General features: G+C 51.1%; 2 protein-coding genes and 1 non-coding gene across 6 annotated transcripts; 1 reads left to right on the top strand and 2 right to left on the bottom strand.

Moving 5' to 3' along the window:
* Window positions 1-216: 216 nt before the first annotated feature.
* On the bottom strand, window positions 217-3239 carry Mrps7 (mitochondrial ribosomal protein S7). The gene is made up of 5 exons (XM_041636090.1): window positions 2935-3239; window positions 2228-2419; window positions 2059-2122; window positions 1405-1572; window positions 217-715 (listed from the first exon to the last, which is right to left on the bottom strand). Exons 1-5 carry the CDS (start codon window positions 3015-3017, stop codon window positions 494-496), a joined length of 729 nt encoding a protein of 242 aa, XP_041492024.1. The 5' UTR covers window positions 3018-3239; the 3' UTR covers window positions 217-493.
* On the top strand, window positions 3232-19653 carry Gga3 (golgi associated, gamma adaptin ear containing, ARF binding protein 3). 4 transcript variants are annotated; one of them, XM_041636087.1, is made up of 18 exons: window positions 3236-3347; window positions 10772-10856; window positions 10953-11028; window positions 11612-11710; window positions 12920-13043; window positions 13304-13407; window positions 13683-13763; window positions 14095-14232; window positions 14676-14757; window positions 14851-14967; window positions 15272-15517; window positions 15836-15903; window positions 16150-16252; window positions 16361-16472; window positions 16692-16912; window positions 17403-17572; window positions 17675-17785; window positions 18023-19653. In XM_041636087.1, exons 1-18 carry the CDS (start codon window positions 3308-3310, stop codon window positions 18131-18133), a joined length of 2088 nt encoding a protein of 695 aa, XP_041492021.1. In that variant the 5' UTR covers window positions 3236-3307; the 3' UTR covers window positions 18134-19653. The 4 variants fall into 4 exon arrangements, 3 of the variants coding, with proteins under 3 accessions (XP_041492021.1, XP_041492020.1, XP_041492022.1); XM_041636086.1 differs by having other exon boundaries at window positions 3237-3347; window positions 16150-16472; XR_005972675.1 differs by lacking the exon at window positions 18023-19653 and having other exon boundaries at window positions 3232-3347; window positions 16150-16472; window positions 17468-17572.
* On the bottom strand, window positions 5506-5612 carry LOC121436356. Its single transcript, XR_005972691.1, has one exon. It is a non-coding gene; the product is annotated as a U6 spliceosomal RNA (small nuclear RNA).
* Window positions 19654-19689: the final 36 nt, after the last annotated feature.

The raw sequence follows: 19689 nt of genomic DNA on the forward strand, positions 1-19689 counted from the left end.
AGGCGGTGGGAGGGGAACCAGTCTGGATTACTGGGTAGCATAGGCTCCTGAGATCCTAAGTGAGGGGCAGATGCACGCCCCGAGCTGTACCTTCCCAACTTCCAGCAGGCATGGGAGAATCAAAGGTTTCATAGGGTCTAAGGTTACATTACAAAGACCCTCTCCATCCTTAAGTTCCTTCCAGAACTTTCCAACAGGGCTCAAATAGTTTCTTTCTAAATTACTTTAATTAGTAGTGGTATATGTATAGATACTTTCCCTGCATGTATGTCTGAGTACCATGTGCATGCCTGGTGCCCAAAGCAGTCAGAAGGTGTCAAATTCTCTGGAACCAGGGTTATTGAAGGTTAGTGAGCCTCCATGTGGGTGCTGGGAATCAAATCACGTCCCTCTGGAAAGAGCAGCCAGTGTTCTTAGCCAATGAGCCATTTCTCCAGCCCCTCAAGTGGTTTCCTGTGGTAGTGTCCTGGACTTTGTCCATCTCCCCGTTCTGCTACCACCAGCGGTAGTGGGCCAGGGCACGGTTGGCCTCCGCCATCTTATGCATATTGTGCTTCCGCTTGATCACGGGACCCCGGTTATGAAAAGCCTCCAGCAGCTCATCTGACAGCTTCTCTGGCATCAGCGTCCGCCGTGGCTTGTTCTCTCGGCACTCTGTGATCATCCACTTCATGGCCAGGAAGCGGCGACGTCGGTCAGTGAGGGGTACAGGGACCTGGACGGGGAGACAAGCTGAAGCTGAGCTGGGCCTGACGGTGTGAGGCCCACCACCTCCTAGAAGCTACTGTGAACTGTCTCGAGAGTAGTCCTGGGATAGGAACTGAGGACAGAAACCTGTCTCCTCAGAAACATTCACTTAGTAAGTTCATTAGGCACTTTCCTTCCTAAGGAGAAGCTTTGCCAAGTCGACACAAGCACCAATTCAGAAAGCTGTGCTACTCGAGGCAAACGGGCTACCTCAGACCAAGGGTGCATAAAAATAAAACCATTTTCTTGGCCCCATTGCATGCCATACACTAAGGACAGCAAAAGAAAATCCCCTAGTCTTGGAGTTGCCACTAAGGGAGAAGATACCCTAATGTGATAATATAATTAAATGCTGACAGGGTGGCCAACTCAGTTCATAACTGACGAACGCTCATGGCTCAAGTTGTGTTCTAGGCACTGGCCTGTGAGCACACTCCTTTACCAAGAGTTCATAGCATAGGCTACACAGAATACTGGACAAAGGGATGGGAGTTACCGAGTTCTGTCTTTCCACTTCCTGCCTGTGGTTTTTATACTGTGGGCCTCAGAGGAGCAGATCCTGACAGTGCCCAGGAGTTACTGTACATGGCCCAACTCTGAACCTTCACTCCCCGATCAGTTTCACATGCCGGCTGCCCTTCTTCACTGCCCACTCACCTGGTAGAAATGGCCCCCTTTGAGGATAGGCACCAACCCAATCACAGGCTCACAGTTTTTCAGGGCCTGGTGGAAGATCTTGTAGGGGTTCCGTTCGATGGTGGCCTGCTCCTCTGCAGAGGCAGCGTGGTACTTCTCAAACTGCTTCCGCTTCACAGCTTCCAGGGTCTGCAAAGAGAAGGAAGAGGCCGCTCAGCCAGCAGCTGGGAGTGGTGCTGCAGACCAGCGACCGCACTTGGGAGGTGGAGGCAGGAGGATCAAGAGTTCAAAGTTATCCTCAGATATACAGCAGGGTCCAGGTTAGACTGTGCTCCATGAGACCCTCTTTCAAAAAAACTAAAGAGTTTAGGAGCCTACTGCTTTACTAGACAGACCCAAAGAACCGGTGAGAATCCCTACCCACCCCCTAACCAGGATCTCTGTGTAGCTCTGGCTGTCCCGGCATTCTGAAAAGAGATCCGCCTGACTTGCTTTGCCTTGGCCTCTTGCATGCTGGACTCAAAGGCCTCTCCAATAGTGATGGGACACCTGTTGGGTGCCACCACTCCCAGCTCTCAGAAATTAATTTCAATGACACGTAGAGAAACCCCTCTCAGACCCAGTTCAAAAGCAGAGGGGAAAGGCAGTGAAGCAGAGCGGAAGAACCCGGTTTACCTGGGCCATGAGTGATCGGGCCAGCACTTTGTTCCCGTCTTTCATCATCATGTTGGTGAATTTGCTTCAAAGAGAAAAACATGTTTAGCTTCCCAAGGCTGGATTTCTTGCGGCTGAAACCTGGTCTGGGCTAATGGCAGCCCACGGCAGCTGAGCGGCTCTGCCTCACCTAATGACAGGGTCTGCGAACACTGAGCTTGTCTCCGTTGCTGCGGCAGCTTTGATGAGCTGGGTTTTCTTGAGCTCCTGGTCATATTTCTCCTTTTCGGTGAGTTCCGACACAGGCTTGCGGTAATACTCCTTGTCAATCAAGGGATCCCTGTATTCAGGGGCATAGCGGCTCCACCTCACCTGGGTTATCCTGGGAGCGGGAAAAGGAGGAAACAGACGAGAGAACTCCACAAATGAACTTGTGACTGCACAGGTAAACAAGCCTGACTTAACAATAAGCCCGCTTGCCGGCACGCTGACAAGGGACAGTAACGCTGGGACCGCAAGCTAAACCTCAACAGCAGCAGTTCTGACTCTTGCCCAAAGAGGTAGGCAGCCCTCTCCGAAATCGGCCATTTAAAAATTCCTCCTCTGCGAACACTACTGAGGACAGCTCTCCCCGAGCCGCCTAGGCAATTCCAGTTCTGAGATCTCAAGGGGGCCGCACTTTCAACTCGGGGTAGAACCGGTCTAGATCAACCCAACCTGTCCGGCTAGGGGCAAGGCACTAAACCCTCAAACTGGCCCGCTGATAGCTTGATTCGGCCACCCCGGTCCCCGAGCAGGGCTCCAGGACTCAGCGCGGCCCGTCTGTGCCTCCTTTCCTTTCCCCAGATCCTCCCGTAAAGGCCTGAGCGGCGGTGGCAGCTCCCCATTGCCTCTCACCCTGGAAGGTTCCAGACAGCAAGCCTCACTCCCAAAGACAGTCCCGACCACCGTCGCGCTGCCTGCAGAGCGGGCGCAGCCATCTTGACCCGCTTCAAGGACCTCAGAGGGCTGCCGGCGGCGCGCCTGAGTGAGTGACAGGATACGGATGAGAAAGCGCACAGTTTACTCAAGACAGGGTTTTACGTCGGAGTTTCCCTTCGAAGAACAAGCGAGAAAATACGCTCGTCCTCCCGGAATCCGACACAGTCTGGCACGCCTGCTGGCGGCAGCTTCCAACCTTCTCAGGCCCCCATGCAAGCCCCGCCCCGGACCGGCTCGCGCAGAATCTCGCGAGGTCTGAGGCCGCAGGGCCGGACCGGGCGGCTGCAATATGGCGGAGGCGGAAGGGGAGAGTCTGGAGTCCTGGCTGAGTGAGTATCCGGGCCGCTTCTGTCTGATCTCCAACCGCGGGCCGCCTTCTCCCCTCACCCTGACATCCCCTCTGCGGAGGCGGCGTGTGGCCATCCACACCTGGCCTCGCCGCGAGCATCGCGCGTTCACACCCCTCGGCGAGCAGGGGCCCTTCCCTGCGGCGCATCCCTCGCGCGACACCTGCAGCTCGAGGGCTCGAGGGCTCGCGGGCCCGGGAAAAGCGTCAGCCGGGTTCTTGGGGCTGACAGGCGGGTTGGGGAGGTTGCGGGACCTTGTACGCCAAAGCCCCAAGGATGTCAAAGCTCCGGATTTGGGCTGGGCCCTCCGGGAGTGGTGAGTGATGCCAGCCGCACACGCATAGCTGGGAGCGTCAGGATCTGCATACCCGCGGTCCTCAGGCAGGATGCTTGAAGTGAGAATCCTTTTCCAAGAGCGACCCCAGGGAACAGACCACTATACCGAAGGGACACACACACTTAACGAGCCTACCCGCTCTTCAGCGGCGTGAAGCTGTTGAGTCGATGTGTTGCTGTCATTGCTAGTTTATATTGCTGTGACGGAATGAGGTTTCACATTGGCAGGCGGTAGTATGTTTAGTAAGGGCTAACAAGGCTGGTTAATCACGCCTTACCAAGGGTTAATAAGTTAACTTTACTAAGGGCTTAGCCCCCGGGGAGCCTCTTAAACGGAGGCAGAAATTAGGATGCGCGCTCACACACAGCCTTGTGTCAAGGTCTTTTACCGACTGCAATCTCCAGCCCTTTGGGTGTGAAGACGTTGCTTCCCAGTTGCCTGGGCGTCCTTAAGAAATACCCTTCAGGAGGTTGAAATTAGGCTTTCAGGGGTGCACATCCCCAAAGAGAAGGAACAGTTCTCCGAGGAGTGCACAGTGCTGGATTACAGACGCTGGTTAAAGTCACCAACCCAGTGACCCGCGCTCAGGCAGCCCCGGAGCCCCAGCTGTTCTGGGTGCTGAGTGCCTGGCCAGCAAGGGAGTTCAAGTGAGGCAAAGAATGATACCCTGTCTCCCAAAGGGAAAACACTGGGGTTAGAGTTCATTGTACAGCACCTGGCTGGCCTAAAACCTTCTGTGTAGACCAGGCTGGCCTCAAACTCACAGAGATCTGCCTGCCTTTGTCTCCCAAGTTCTGGGATTAAAAGTGTGCGCCACCATGCTCAGCTTCCAATCCCATTCCTGAAAGATGAAAATAAATACAATTGTTGACCAAGGATCCTCGCTGGCAAAACAAGTTCTGTCGTCACAATTCAGAGGACATTCTGACTCCACTCACCACTCCACTCACCATTTTCCTAAATCTGTGCAATTGGGTGATGATCAGAGTGGAATCAGTTCACTGTGCATACGGGAATGGGAAAATTGGAATAATTTACGTGACTTAAGCCGAGCTCAGGAGGCTTGATGTGTTTTTTGAGACAGGGCTTCGGGAAGTCCAGGCTGGCCTCAAACATGCTAGGAAGCCGAGACTGGCCTCAGACAAACTCTGACTCTGCTGGTCTCCCTCCCAACTGCTGCGATTTCATTATGCACCTTCCACAGTCCTCATGACTGAGTGGTGTGACTTGTACAAATCCGGTGAACCAGTCCAGACCATCTTAGAGAGGGTTCTTGTCACCCATGGTTTGCCCGAGGTACTGCAGCAGCCTCTCCTTGGTCCACTCTTCATGCTGCTCCCAGGAGAGCAGTTGTAGCGTATTGTTCTCCCAGCACTGCCAGACCTGCCCACATCCTTCCAGTCTGTCTCTGCTCACTCCCTGCCTCTTCTCAGTGGCCTTTTGGTGCTTTTCCTGCTCGCACACATTGTTCTCATTAACCCCAAAGCCCTGCTCCCTTTGCTCATTTAAATGCTTCGAACCCATCTCGGATTCTTCTTCCTCACAAACCTCTCTTGATGACTTCAACCCTGTCTCAGATCCCGCTTGGCACCTTCAACTCGTGTTGAGCAAGCCCCTACCATGTGGAAAATATTATGAGAAGTTTAATTTCACCGGGCAATAGTGGCACACACCTATAATCCTAGCACTGTGAGGCATAGGCAGATCTGTGAATTTGAGGCCAGCCTGGTCTACAGAGCAAGTTCCAGGACAGCCAGAGCTACATAATGAGACCCTGTCTCGGGTGGGGGAAGGTTTATTTTTTAAAATATGGAGCACTTCATGAATTTGCATATCATCCTTTTACAGGGACCACACTGGTCTTCTCTTTAACATTCCAATTTTAGCATTTGTGCTGCCAAAGTGAGCACAAGAATTACCAAGTTTAAGCAGTTGTCCTGTGGTGGAGCTTAACATGTGCAAGGCACTGGGTTCCATGCCAGCCGCACAAAAACAGAAATAAAGCTAAGCACCTAGGAAATTCAAGTAGCCTTTGCCTTCAGTTCGATGGTATGCTGTCAGAATGGGTAGGAATTGAAATGGGAGCCATAAGTGCTGAAATGCAGGGTATATAATCAGGGAAAGGGAAGTGGATAATGACCTAAGACAGAAAATGAGAAGACAGCATCAAGCTAGGCTTCAGGTATGGCAAACCGCCCCAAGAATGCTGGGTAGTGCCGGGCGGTGGTGGCGCATGCCTTTAATTCCAGCACTCGGGAGGCAGAGGCAGGCGGATCTCTGTGAGTTCGAGACCAGCCTGGTCTACAAGAGCTAGTGCCAGGACAGGCTCCAAAGCCACAGAGAAACCCTGTCTCGAAAAACAAAAAAAAAAAAAAAAAAAAAAAGAATGCTGGGTAGCTATGTATAGAGCACAGAGTAGCAGGTGTAGGCATATAGAGGAAATTAGGACCCAATTCTAAAGTGCCCCGTGAAGTTGTCCTCTGACCTCCTCGTGTGTGCTGTGCTGTCCATGTGCCCCAACTCTGATGCTGTGTATCACACAGAATGTGGGAGAAGGGGAAATGGGTTAGAAGAGAAGTGCTCAAAGGAGCAAGGAGTTGGGGAGGGAAGAGAAAGGGATTAGACAAAGACATGGATTAGGAAGGTGACTCCAGAGGCCAGGAGGTGGCTCAGCAGGTAAGGGCACTTGCCACCAAGCCGTAGACCTGAGTTTGAGCCCAGGGAACCATATGGTGGACAGAGAGCGCCAGTTTCCACAGGTCGCCATATAACCTTTACACTGGTGACATGCCACACATCCCCCTCCTGCTCCTTCTCACATATGCAATAAATAAATATGTAGGGAAATTTTTACAGCAACAACAAAGGCCGGGTGGTGGTGGCACAAACTAATCCCAGCGCTCGGTAGGTAGAGGCAGGTGGATCTCTGAGTTTGAGGCCATCCTGGTCTACAGAGTGAATTCCAGGACAGGATCCAAAGCTACACAGAGAAAGCATGTCTCGGAAAAAAATAAACAAACAAAAAAAGGAAACAACTCCAAGATTGCTAGGAATAGGTAAGGAAAGAGGGAAAGAGAAGGGATCAACAATAGGGTTTGAGACCCAGGAGCTTTTGAATAGTGGCACCGCATATAGAAATAGGGAAGTCAGTAGGAGAAGTGATGGTTCTCAGACTTATTTGTGTATCAAGGGGACATAATTATAGACTTACTTCTGTGCCAGTTTCCCCTCATGCTCACACAAGCAAGCTTCCTCAGGCCTGCCTGTGTCTTGTACTTCACCTGCAGCGCCTCCAGTACACAGTTTTGAGACACGTGAGAGCTTGAAGCATCTCAGATGACTGTGGTGGTTATAGCAGTTTGTTTCCCGTGAGTGCCGTTTCTCCTTTGGTTCAAGATGCAGCAGCGCAGGCTGACCTTGACCCCTTCCTTTGTTGTGCTCTTGGGTCTGCTTTTTCTAGTCATTGCTGTGTGCAGCCTGGCTTCGTTGGAGAGGTCAAGCCACGTGGAGCTTGAGTAGTCAAGGCTGCTTGTTTTCATAGCTGTCATCTGACGTTCTGGAGGAGGCGAGGGTAGCTGTCCCTAAGCTGCCAAGGGGAGTGGGAGCACAGAGAATGAGGCTTCAGCAGAGACCCAAAAGACAAACCTTGAGTCAGAGGGCCTAGATGGGTGGTCAGGGCCAGGTTTGCAGGGAAGAACTCCACTGTGGCCTCTGCTAGATGAGGGATGATGTGGAGTAGGTGGAAGTGGTGGGCACTTGGAAAGCTGGAGTCACTCAGTACCACCCTCAGTGGTGTTTCTAGTTGCCGTGAGCGACAGGTGTGCCTTCTGAGCTGCAGACGCTGGGAAGCTGCGCTGTGTCTGCTCAGGGCATTTGCTCCAGGTGCAGGCAGTGGTCACTGCTCTCGGTGAGAAGGAGGTGGAGTGTTCTGGGAGGCAGCGGTGCTGTAAGAGAGCAGCTTAGGAAGAGTTTCCTTTGCAGATGCCTGTTGTTTGTGAGAGAGGGAAGGTGCTTTTCCCATTGTCCTCAGTATAAGTCTTGTGTCTCTTACAAGCACTGGACATGGGTCTGGCTTCTCCGCGTTGTATTTGGAGTCCTGTAGCTTCTTGATTTCATGTGAAAGCTTGAAGCATAGCAAAGCCACACTGATGCCTGAGGAGAGCCACACCTGGGCCAGGAGGCCTTGGTGATGACCAGTACTGTCTGGTGGTTGGTGTACTTCTTATCAAATGGACACTGCTGAATAAAATAAGCCCTCTTTGTGCTTGCCATTTGTAAGGTCTTGCTCATTATCTGTCAGGATTGAGAAGAGCCACCTTGGTGGCTCATATCTGTAATCCCAGCCCTTGGAAGCAGAGGCAGGAGCATCAGGGGTCAAAATCATCCTTGACTACTCATAGTGAGTTGGAGCCTAGCCTGCTCTACATGAGACCCTGTCTCGAAACCAGAGCCGTGTGTTTTTCCTCTAAATATAAACTTACAAACTTGCGTGTGTTCCTGGGGATGGAAGCTAGGACTCCCGTATGCTAGGCCGGCCCTCTACCACCTAGTTGCTCTCAGCTCCTTACTTTTTACTTTGATATAAGTGAATTTGGAATTCTCCTTCACCTTCCCAGGTCCACCGCTGAGACTGCAGGCTGTTTTAGTGGCTTTCCTATTGCCATGGCTAAGACCCCATGACCAAAGCACCTTGTAGAAGACAATGTTTAACTTGAGGCTTCCAGTTTCAGAGGGTGATTCTGTGACCATCATGGTGGGGAGCCTGACAACAGGCAGGCAGGCCTGGAACAAGCCGTGGCTGAGAGTTTATATTTTGAGATACAACCAGGACACACAGAGAGCTAAGGAATGGTGTGGGCTTTTCAAACCTCAAAGCCTGCCCCCCAGTAACACACCCCTTCCAACAAGGCTGCCACACAGGCCTATTCCATGAGGCCTCACTTTGTAAATAAAATCTTAAGTCACTAGGGTGTTCCTTCTGAAGCCAGACCAGAAGTGCTGTCAGGCAGATCCAGGCCCTGTCCAGGAAAACCTCAGGTGCCCTGTTGTTGGTGGAAAGATGGGTTCTTAGGAGTCAGTCCTCAATCTTACTGGTGATTTGTGGGCTGGGGAATACAGAATCTCTTTGTAACCCAAGCTGCCAGGACTCCTGACCTTCCTGCCTCTGTCTTATGAGAGTTGAGATTGTAGACATCCACTGCTATGCCCAGCCCACCACATCCCCAGCCCTCTTTTCTACCCTTCTCTTTTTTTGGTTTTTTGAGACAGAGTTTCTCGGTCTAGCCCTGACTGTCCCGGCACTCGTTCTGTAGATCAAGCTGCCCTCAAACTCACAGAGATCCATCTCTGCCCGATTGCTGGGATTCAAGGCGTGCACCACCATGTCCAGCATATTTTTCCTCTTTTTTTAAAAAAAATTGTGAAACGAACCGGGTAGTGGTGGCACACAGCTTTGATCCTAGCACTAGGGAGGCAGAGGCAGGCGGATCTCTGTGAGTCCGTAGCCAAAGTGGTCTGCAAAGCCAAGTTCCAGGACAGCCAGAACTACACAGAGAAACCCTGTCTGGGGGGAAAAAATTGTCAGGTAGGGTCTTATGTTGCCCAGCTTAACCTTAAATTTACTCTGTAGCCCAGGCTAGCCTTGAATTCCAGGCCAGGAGCTTCAATTTCTCGTGCAGTTGGGATTACAGGCCTATGCTGATGGTGGTTTTTAAAGTTAAGGAAACACAGTGGTGATGCAAGCCTGCAATTTTAACTTGAGATGCCACGGAAGGAAGATCATTGTGAGTTCAAGACCAGCCTGGGCTATAGTATGAGAATCTTAAAAGGGAGTGGTGGTGGAGAGATAGCTCATCTTGCTTACCACGAAGTCCGAGCTTGATTCTCACATGAAAAAAGGAGAGACCCATTTCATAGAGTTGTCCACTGACTTCCACATTCACAGTATGTGAGACCCACCCATACCACCCCCCCAGGAAAATGTACAGAAGAAGAAAGCAGCCACATTTAGAACTGAAGTCTAGAAATGTAGGCGGTTAGCTCATGTAATGTTGGAAGGTGTGTCAGTGCAGACTGCAGAGGATTGAGACTGTTTTGAGAAAATGTTCAGCTCATGCTTCCTCTTTTGTCTGAGCCTGAAGCCCTGAATGCAAATAGCAGAATTCAGATCTGCATCAGATCCCATGTCACCACTCAGCCAAGCCATCTTTTAGCACAGATGCCAAAGTAGCAAGGAAGGAGGCCAAGCAGGTGTTCCTGGGCTTTACATTTAGTGCTGGAATTGTAGGACTTTTGTAGCCCTCAGAATGCTCTCAGCATTGGCTGTACTTGGTCATTGAGGGCCATTTAAACAGGGTGCTGAATTCTGTTTATGCAAGGGAAGATGGCACAGATGGGTAGGTATTTAGTTAGAGCCAAGTACATTCATAGAGGGTCCTGTGCTACTTCAGAATCTTAAAGCATTGAGAAAGGTTAAGTCTTGAAAGTCTTTGTGAAGGATCTATAGAAAATGCTCATTTAAAAAAATTTTTTTGACCTAATTCCGTCTGTCTTCAGCTTCTCGGGAGACACTTGTTGGTTGTTGTCCCGCTGAGCACTCAGCTCCCATTAGTAGCAGTGGTTGTGTCGTGAGGCGATGTGTTTAATGAGGGCGTCGGTGAGAACTCTGGTCCTTCATGTTTGTCCTTTGCATCCCAGTCTACTCTTACGTACCTGAGGCTTTCCTTTCTAGTTATTTATATTTTTGGTTTTCAAGACAGAGTTTCTCTGTGTAGCTCTGGCTGTCCTGGAACTCACTCTGTAGACCAGGCTGGCCTCGAACTCAGAGATCTGCCTGCCTCTGCCTCCTGAGTGCTGGGATTAAAGGTGTGTGTCACTGCCTCCTGGCTACTTTCTCACTTTTTAATTGCAGATTCCAAAAATATTAGGCAGAAAGCAGGATTTATATTTGTTGTCTGAATAGACTGAGGAGGCTGCCTATGAATTAAACATACTGTGTTTAAGAATTGTGAAGATAGCCTTGTATTGTGAGTTAATCTTGTAATAGTTTTTCTCTGTGTTGTTTCCCAAGATAAAGCTACCAATCCTTCTAACCGCCAGGAAGACTGGGAATATATCATTGGTTTCTGTGATCAGATCAACAAAGAACTTGAAGGGTGAGTCCAGTGAGAGAGGGGACCAAAACCTGACCAAAGAGGACTGGCCAGACAGCCCTCCATCTGCAGACTGACTGTAGTGTCTTTGTCTACCAGGCCCCAGATCGCTGTCCGACTCCTGGCCCACAAGATCCAGTCTCCACAGGAATGGGAGGCCGTGCAGGCCCTCACGGTAGGTCTTTGCTGTCAGAGATGAAGATGGTGGGTGCTCACTTGCTCAGGTCTTCCCTCATACATGCAGTAGGCCACCGCTGGTAGTGAGGCTCATGCCCAAAGTACGGTAGAGCGTCACTGATCCAGGTTGGGCATATCTAGAACATGTCAGTCACCTGTCCTACAAGTACTCACACCTCTGGACCTAGCATGGAGGCTGCACAGGTGACCAAGGGATCCCAGAGGCGGGACCTTCAGTCCAGTCCAGGGCTCAGAAAGGATTCTGGACCCCGAGTCAGAAGTACTTTTTCCTTGGAACTTGGTTTTCCTCCTAAGCTTCCAAGTCAGTATCTTTGTGGAAGGCCTGGCCCCTTCCAGTCTGGCAACAAACTGTCTTGTTGTTTGGGTCTCAGCATCTCCTGCTCTTGCCCTTGTGTAGCACTCCCTGCAGAGCATGCATAGTCAGAAGGAGGGACTTTGTGAGTGGCTCTGCCCAAGGGAGAGCTCACCGTTTCTCATAGGAGTACTTGACACTGCATGGGCCCAGGGGTCTCCAGTGTCCTAGCTCCCATCACAGACTGCCTCTCTCTGTGTGGCTGCAGGTGCTGGAGGCATGTATGAAGAACTGTGGGAGGAGATTTCATAATGAAGTGGGGAAGTTCCGGTTTTTGAATGAATTAATCAAAGTTGTCTCTCCAAAGGTCAGTTGGTAGCAGTTTTCTCTGTTCTATTCTTTTACTATCCCCTCCCACCTCCCATCTTACTGGCATTTCTGGTCATTTAACATCCCACAGAGATAGGCTGGAGAGATGGCTCAGAGGTTAAAAGCATTGTCTGCTCTTCCAAAGGTCCTGAGTTCAATTCCCAGCAACCACATGGTGGCTCACAACCATCTGTAATGGGGTCTGGTGCCCTCTTCTGGCCTTCAGACAGAATATTGTATACATAATAAATAAATAAATAAATATTTTTAAAAAAAACTAAACGTTTAAAAAAGAAAATCCCACAGAGATGACACCCTGTGTCCTGGTCCCTAGAGGTACCTCTGACTGATGAGTCTGAGGTCTGAGCAGCCGCCTGAGGGACTCCCAGCATAGACTTGGCTTGTGTGTGCAGGGAGAGTGTAGACAGCTAGTACTCTGTGCTCCTAGACTACATCAGGTCAAGTTTTGCTTTTTTGCTCCACTGACCAGGGTCTGTTAGATAGCTCTAGACAGAGGGAACCATTTCTCATGTTGGTAGCATTCTCAGAAAGTCCTTCAAGAACTGTGGATATGGGGGCCTGGAGAGATGGCTCAGCAGTAAAGAGCACTGGCTCTTCTTCCAGAGGTCCTGAGTTCAATTCCCAGCAGCCACATGGTGGCTCACAACCGTCTATTGTAAGATCTGATGCTCTCTTCTGGTATGCAGACATATAGACAGAGCACTCCTATACTTAAATAAATAAATCTTTAAGGGAAAAAAAAAGGGAAATGTGGTTATTAGGCTGCAGACATGGCTCAGTGGTTATGCGTACTCGCTACAGTTCTAGAGGGCTCGTGTTCAGATCTCAGCACACACACTGGGTGGCTTGTGAATGCCTGTAATTAATTCTAGCTTCAAGGGCATCCGACATGGACTTCTGGCCTCTAGAGGCCCCAGCGTACATGTGGTGGGCACTCACATATGTAAATAAAAACAAATCTTCACTGCATCCCCCTTTTTTACTGTCTCAGGCAGCTTCTGCATGGAAGCACGGGGATAAGGTCTTGGCCCCTGTTCTGCCTACAGACTCTGTCGCTCCACCCCTGCCCCATCACACTGGGTGTGGTCAAGTAGGCTTGTGAACTGGAGTGAGGGAAGATGCTATGAAGAAAGTGGTCCTTCCCAGCGTCTCCGTTATTAGACTCTCTCACTTCATTCCCTCCTAGTACTTGGGAGACAGGGTGTCTGAGAAGGTGAAGACTAAGGTCATCGAGTTGCTTTTTAGCTGGACACTGGCCTTGCCGGAAGAAGCAAAGATCAAAGATGCCTACCACATGTTGAAGAGACAAGGTGTGTGTTTACCTCTCCATTAACCTCGGGTGGCACTGAGTGCTACTGGTCAAGGCAAAGAAGAGAAAGGAATGTTGGGGGTCCCAGGGCCCTGCCCTTTCTCTTCCTGTAGAGTGGATTTGTCTTGGGCTCAGCTGGGGTTTTCGTAGGTTGAGATTAGCCTGCTCTTTTCCCTCTCATCAGAGGGACTTGGGCCTTGGTGTGTGAAGGACAAAGTGACCATTGCCTGAGCACATGCTCTGCCATTTGTGTCTCCTCAGGCATAGTGCAATCAGACCCCCCCATCCCCATGGACAGAACGCTGATCCCCTCTCCCCCACCTCGTCCCAAAAACCCTGTTTTTGATGATGAGGAGAAATCCAAGGTAAAGTACATCTTAGACCGACCGGTGCCAGTAGCAGGGTGAATGTGTGTGTCAGGTGGTGGCTTTTGTTTTGATTTTTTTTTTGAGATTGTATCTCACTGTAGCCTAAGCTGACCTTGAACTTGACATCTTTTTGCTCAGTCTCCTGAGTGGTATTGTAGGCTCGAGCCACCCTACCAAACATGAAGTAGGGTCTTGCTTGCTGTTTCTTCTGGTCGGCCCAGTGGGACTGGACACATGCTACCTTCCTTCACTTTAGATGTCTTCTCTTCCAGCTTTTAGCCAAACTACTGAAAAGCAAGAACCCAGACGATCTACAAGAAGCCAACAAACTCATCAAGTCCATGGTGAAGGAAGTGAGTGGGTCCTGGTCCTCTGGGCGTGGGCCAAAGAATCATGTGACCACAAAGCAGAAGCTTCCCCAGAAACCTTAGGCCTGTCTTGTTCACCTTGCACCAGCCCTGAACTGGAGCCTTGTGTTTTCTATGGGAGAAAGCAGTAGAGGAGCGGTCGGTGGGAGTAGCACAGGGAGGTGTCACTGTAAAAGAACAGCTCAGGGTCTGTCTGAGGCCTGCAGTTCTAGGAAACACGCTAAGCAGAGCTTAGGGTAAGGAATGAGCCCTGCCTGGTGGTTGAAAGACAAGCTAGGTAAACTTGCTTTTTCCTGCACCCTCTTGGCTGAGGCAGGATGAGGCGCGAATCCAGAAAGTGACCAAGCGCCTGCACACGTTGGAGGAAGTTAACAACAATGTCAAGTTGCTCCATGAGATGCTCCTTCACTACAGCCAAGAGTTCTCTTCGGAGGCTGACAAAGAGCTCATGAAGGTGAGCCGCTGAGAGCTGGTGCTCGCTGCTCACATTGTCTGCCCAAGCGGGAGCCTGGCGTGGTGCCAACATGCTTGTTTGGGGCTTGTTCATGGCAGCAGAGGAGTGGAGGAGCAGTGCCCTATTCTATGCCGCTGACTTAACTCCAGGTGCAAGTGCTTGCCTGTGACTCCAGAGATAATGTCCTAGCTGTCACTCCTCTGCTCTGCCTTGGGGACATGTGGGTGGGAGACTTCCCTGAGATCCGGATGTTGATGTTCCTCAGGCCGTGACTTGTGAGGCACACATCTCATCTACCAACCGAGTGACTTTCAGTTGATACGGATGACTTGGGCAACATTGCTTAGTGGATACTGGCAACACAAAGATGGTCCCAGCTCCACCAGTGACTGACTGATGACTTCCGAGAAGCTCTGTAGTTGATTTTTATGTCTGTCTCTCAGGAGCTGTTTGATCGTTGTGAGAACAAGAGACGGACATTATTTAAACTGGCCAGCGAGACAGAAGACAATGACAACAGTTTGGGTGAGTATGAAAGAGCTCTTGGCAAGGACGTCAAGAATTTGGGTGTGTGTGAAGCTGTCACAGCCCACACAGTGAGGAATCTTTTTGTTCTAGGGGACATCCTGCAGGCCAGTGACAACCTCTCCAGGGTCATCAATTCTTACAAAACAATTATTGAAGGGCAGATCATCAATGGTGAAGTGACCACCTCAACCATGCCTGACTCTGAAGGTACATATTATGATTTCCCATTCTGGGACCCTCCAGACCAGCCCAAATCCTGACTACCGACCCACAAGTAGCAACTCTTAGGGCCTGAGGGGTTCCCAGCCATTTCCAGTGGTCTTTCACTTGCCAGAGGAGGTAGGTATGCATGGAGATTTCTCTGCCTGCTTTTCAGTTTCCCTAGAGGAAATGCTACTGAATTGGGCCAGAGGCTAAAGCCTTGGCAGCTGTGCACAGGGTCCTGCCTCCCACTACACAGGCACTAGATTCACCCTGAATGTTCTTGTTCCTCTTGTGTCAATCCATCCAGGAAATGACCGCTGCAGAAACCAAGGCACCCTCATCGACCTTGCTGAGTTGGACACCCCCTGCAGCTCATCCCCAGTGTTGGCCACAGCACCTGCCCCACCCACCTCAGGCATCCCTATCCTCCCTCCACCCCCCCAGACCTCTGGGCCTCCACGAAGCCGTTCGTCCAGCCAGGCTGAGGCTCCCCCAAAGCCTGACAGCATGAGCAATGCCCTCTCACTGCTAGATGAGGAGCTGCTCTGCCTGGGTACGTGCAAGAGTGGCATTAGAGGAAGGAGGGCATGTGCACCAGGCCTTCACCAGTCAGGTTCCGGGGACACTGTGGAATTTAAGGGTGAACATGGTGGGCTCTGGTGCCACTCAGCTCCTGTCTTCTGTGGGGCCCTTCAGTCTCATGTAAAGGATGGAGGTGGATTTACTTCCCAATCTGACTATAAGGAATATCCTCCTTACCCATTCATCAAGTAATGTCTCTTATCTTACCAAGTGACCATTCTTGGGAGGGTGGGAGGCTGCAGCCTCGGCTGAGGGTCTCATCTCATTGAGTTTTCTTTTGTGTTCTTAGGCCTTACTGACCCAGCCCCCACTGCTTCCAAAGAGTCGGCTGGAACTAGTCCGTGGCAGCTGTTCCAGGTAGAGGCACAGCCATGGCTGCATCACTGAAGTGCCCACGGACCAAAATTCGCTTAGTCTGTGCCTGGCTGCGCTTTGCTAGAGCCGGAGCTGGTGTTTTCTAGAGCTCTGTCCACCATAGCAGGGACATGCTGTCTCTGAGGGTTGTTCCCAACGTTTAGCTCTGTAGGTCATGATGGGGTACCTCAGAAGGCTCTGGTGGGTTGTGAACTAGGCCTTTCCTTACCCACTGTTTCTGTTGTACAGAATGAACAGTCATCAGACCTGGATTTCTTCAACCCCAGGCCAGTGTCTGCGGCCTGCTGCCCCTCAGATGGATCCCTGCTCCCTCCCCCAGTTTCTACCTCAAGTACGTCCCAAGCTCCACTGCCTGCTCCCTTCCCAGCTCCTGTGCTCCCAGCCAGTGCACCAGCCCCCAGCACTGGTTCCTTCCTGTTCTCTTCTGGACCTGCCCCAGCCTCGGTTCCAAAGGCTGAGCCCACAGCCCCAGAGTACCACAACTCAGCACTGGGTGACAGCACCTCGCACCGCCTAGATGCCCTTGATCAGCTTCTGGAAGAGGCCAAAGTGTAATGGATGGGAGAAGAGAGGGTGGCTGAGGGTGGAGTGTCATATACAGATCAAAAGGGAGGCTCCAGAGAATGGGGTATGGGAATCCCTTTTGGTACCGTGAATCAGACTGGAAGCTGGTGGCCTGGGGTAGCTAGGAACTGGCCTTGGTTGAGGGGTTGCCTAGCAGTGCTGTCCTGCCCTCTGACTTGTCTTCTGCCCTCCTTCCTTCCCCCCAGGACCTCAGGCTTGGTGAAACCTGTTTCTTGTTTCTCCCATGGGGCCACCGCCTCCCCACTGCTTCCCACCTCTACCCCAGCCAGGCCTCTCCTGCCCTTCTCCACGGGGCCTGGAAGCCCTCTCTTCCAGTCACCAGCCTTCCAGTCTCAAGGCAGTCCTCTGAGGGGACCAGAGCTCTCCCTGGCCAGTGTCCATGTGCCCTTGGAATCAATCAAGCCTAGTAAGTGCTAGAGACAGAAGGTAGGCCTCACGGCCACAGTGCTGGTAAGGTGTGTGGTCAGTGGTTCTGTCTATGCAGGGGTCACTTGTAGTCAAGAGTTTACTTGCCTGCTGTCTTCTTCATGAACAGCAAGTGCTCTTAACCACTGAGCTGTCTCTAGCCCGCGTCAGCTTTATTTTTGTTTTAAATTGTTTTGGTTTTTCGAGAAAGGGTTTCTCTGTTTATAGTCCTGGCTGTCCTGGGTCTCATTCTGTTGACCATGCTGGCCTTGAACTCAGACTGCCTTTGCCTCCCTAATGCTGGGAATAAAGGTGTGTGCCACCACACCCAGCTCTATCTCAGCTTCCCCTAGGGCACTGTAACCTTGAGCTTCTCCAGTACCCCAAGGGGAGCAGTGTTGAGCCTTACTGGCTTCTTCCATCCTGCTGGAGCTCTGCAGTGCCTTGGGCATTCTCCCCGCCACGCTCACTAAAGTAACGCCTTCTTGCAGGCAGTGCCCTTCCTGTGACAGCCTATGATAAAAATGGCTTCCGCATCCTTTTCCACTTTGCTAAGGAGTGTCCCCCAGGACGGCCTGATGTGCTGGTGGTGGTAGTGTCCATGCTGAATACAGCTCCCTTGCCAGTCAAGAGCATTGTGCTGCAGGCTGCAGTGCCCAAGGTATCCTTGCCTCCCTTATCTTGAACCTACTTCCAGTGGCCAGCAGGTAGTCTCTCAGACACCTGGACCATTCTCTTCAAAGGAACTTCTTTTTATCTTCAGTCAATGAAGGTGAAGTTGCAGCCACCCTCGGGGACAGAACTTTCTCCATTTAGTCCTGTGCAGCCACCTGCAGCCATTACCCAGGTTATGCTGCTGGCCAATCCAATGAAGGTAAGCATGGGAGAATCCAGTGCCCACATGGGGTCCTGCTGCCCCAGATCAGGACACCGGAGTACCACCTCTGAGCATCAGGTCTGAAGTCCTGTAGCAGTAACCCCCTTCTTGTCCCAGGTTAAGGGACTGAGCATGGGTGGTCATGGATGGACAGGTCCATCCCTCAGCAGAGTGAAGAGAGTGGCTTGCAAAGGGACCTCCTGGACTGATTCTCACTGCAGCCCTCTGTTACAGGAGAAGGTGCGGCTTCGGTATAAGCTGACCTTTGCTCTTGGAGAGCAGCTGAGCACAGAACTGGGTGAAGTGGACCAGTTTCCGCCTGTGGAACAGTGGGGGAACCTATGACCCAAGCAAGTGCTATCATCTCTACTTGGAAGGCAGGCAACCTGAGAGAGGCTCTGGCTAGGCCCGGCTACTGTATACCCTGAACAGTGTTTATAGCTTGGTGTAGACCAGGGTCCTGGACATTTGTCAGGAGCCAAGCTGCTGCTGTGATTATCACTTCTTGGGCCCTAAAAGGACCTGTTTTATCTGCCTGTGTGACTTGAAGTGGCCGTACTGTGTTAAGTGGGGAGTGGCCAGTGGCTGCACTGGCTGCCCTGGGATAGTAGACTCTGGCTGGGCCTGGAGTAGGTTTTCCCTTTTTTTACTGGCATCCCTTGATACCAGGGAGAGGGCTCTGAAGAGCGCATTTCCAACTTCCTCAAGAACTGCATCTTTATACCCTGACTAGGCATGGCATGGGAGGCTACCTCCCATTGGTGTTCCGTGCTGCTTGGCTAGCAGGCACTGCTGCTGCCTGAACCAAAGTGGGCAGCAGTGGCCCAGAGAGAGAACATAGAGTACTATAGAGTCTTCACTTGGTTTCCTGCAGGCAGCAGCATCCTAAAGTGGCTACTGAGTGGGTGGTATGCTTGTCCTGACAGTGGCAGGTTGTGTCCTATGGACATCTCAGCAAGACAGGAACACGGTCTGATAGCCTCTGCTAGGGATAGGAAGGAAAATGGAAGCATGCCAGTGTTTCCCTTAAGAAGCAGGTACTGTGGCTTTCTGGGAAAAGCATACCTCCTGCAGTGGGAATAGGCCATCCTCCTCACTACCTCTTGCTTGGCATGAAATAAACTGCTGTGCTCCCCTTTAAGGGAAGACACACCTCCTGCCACTCCTCATCCTCCTGCTTTGGTCAGCCCCTTTCCCTGCCACATGGAATGTCGTGTGGCACCTGTGGTTCTGCCCAGGAAGTCTCAGGGTCACACACATTGCACTAGACTTTGTCCTTTTGTGCTGCACCAAAACACCCACTTTTCCCCAGCTAGAGGGCACTGTCAGCGACATGTTGGGTCTGAAGTGATGGGGTGAGGGCTGTGTTTGAACTGAATTACCAGACCCTATTGCTGCACAGTACTCTGCCTCCCCTCAGCTAGCATGACCCAGCTGCTCCAGGCCAGACTTTAAGTTTCAAGACAACAGGGAACTCAGCTGCCATAGATGCTGGGGAAGGACAACAGTAGAGTCTAATGGGTTCACCTGTTTCCTGCCTGGGAAAAGGAAAGTGGCAAACCATCTCCCGTAGTCAGTACTCTGTCTAGAGGTCATCTGACCTACGTCCCCACTACCTTCCTTAGATAGCAGGTTTTACAATTTCCTTAGGACAGGTCAAAAGAATCATTTTTCTGATAGTGGAATAAATCCAAGAGCTTTCCAGAGACTGGTTATCTATGGGATTATATGTGGATGCACACTTTTATTAACCTTTAACTATTTAAATTATGCGTGTTGCTCACTACTACTGAAGTCACTGCTTTGTGGTCAACAGCTGTACTGCCCTTGTTTTCCTGCATGTGAAATAAAACCATTTTCACCCAGCTTGGAAGCCTTCAATACAGAATACAGTTCATCCT

Source organism: Microtus oregoni, unplaced genomic scaffold (assembly GCF_018167655.1).
Source record: "Microtus oregoni isolate MIOR12 unplaced genomic scaffold, Mior012 000048F_ref0000485, whole genome shotgun sequence".
In the NCBI taxonomy this organism is placed as follows: Eukaryota; Metazoa; Chordata; class Mammalia; order Rodentia; family Cricetidae; genus Microtus; species Microtus oregoni.

What these genes read in the sequence shown, in the direction of transcription:
- Gga3 (XM_041636086.1), top strand. Translation starts at nt 3,308, where the DNA reads ATGGCGGAGGCGGAAGGGGAGAGTCTGGAGTCCTGGCTGA. An exon ending in TCAAAGTTGTCTCTCCAAAG is followed by an intron (nt 11,711 to 12,919) that starts GTCAGTTGGTAG and finishes ATTCCCTCCTAG; the next exon opens with TACTTGGGAGACAGGGTGTC. An exon ending in AGACAATGACAACAGTTTGG is followed by an intron (nt 14,758 to 14,850) that starts GTGAGTATGAAA and finishes TTTTTGTTCTAG; the next exon opens with GGGACATCCTGCAGGCCAGT.
- Mrps7 (XM_041636090.1), bottom strand. Translation starts at nt 3,017, where the DNA reads ATGGCTGCGCCCGCTCTGCAGGCAGCGCGACGGTGGTCGGGACTGTCT. An exon ending in GCTGTCTGGAACCTTCCAGG is followed by an intron (nt 2,420 to 2,934) that starts GTGAGAGGCAAT and finishes TCCCGCTCCCAG; the next exon opens with GATAACCCAGGTGAGGTGGA. An exon ending in CCCGATCACTCATGGCCCAG is followed by an intron (nt 1,573 to 2,058) that starts GTAAACCGGGTT and finishes TTCTCTTTGCAG; the next exon opens with ACCCTGGAAGCTGTGAAGCG.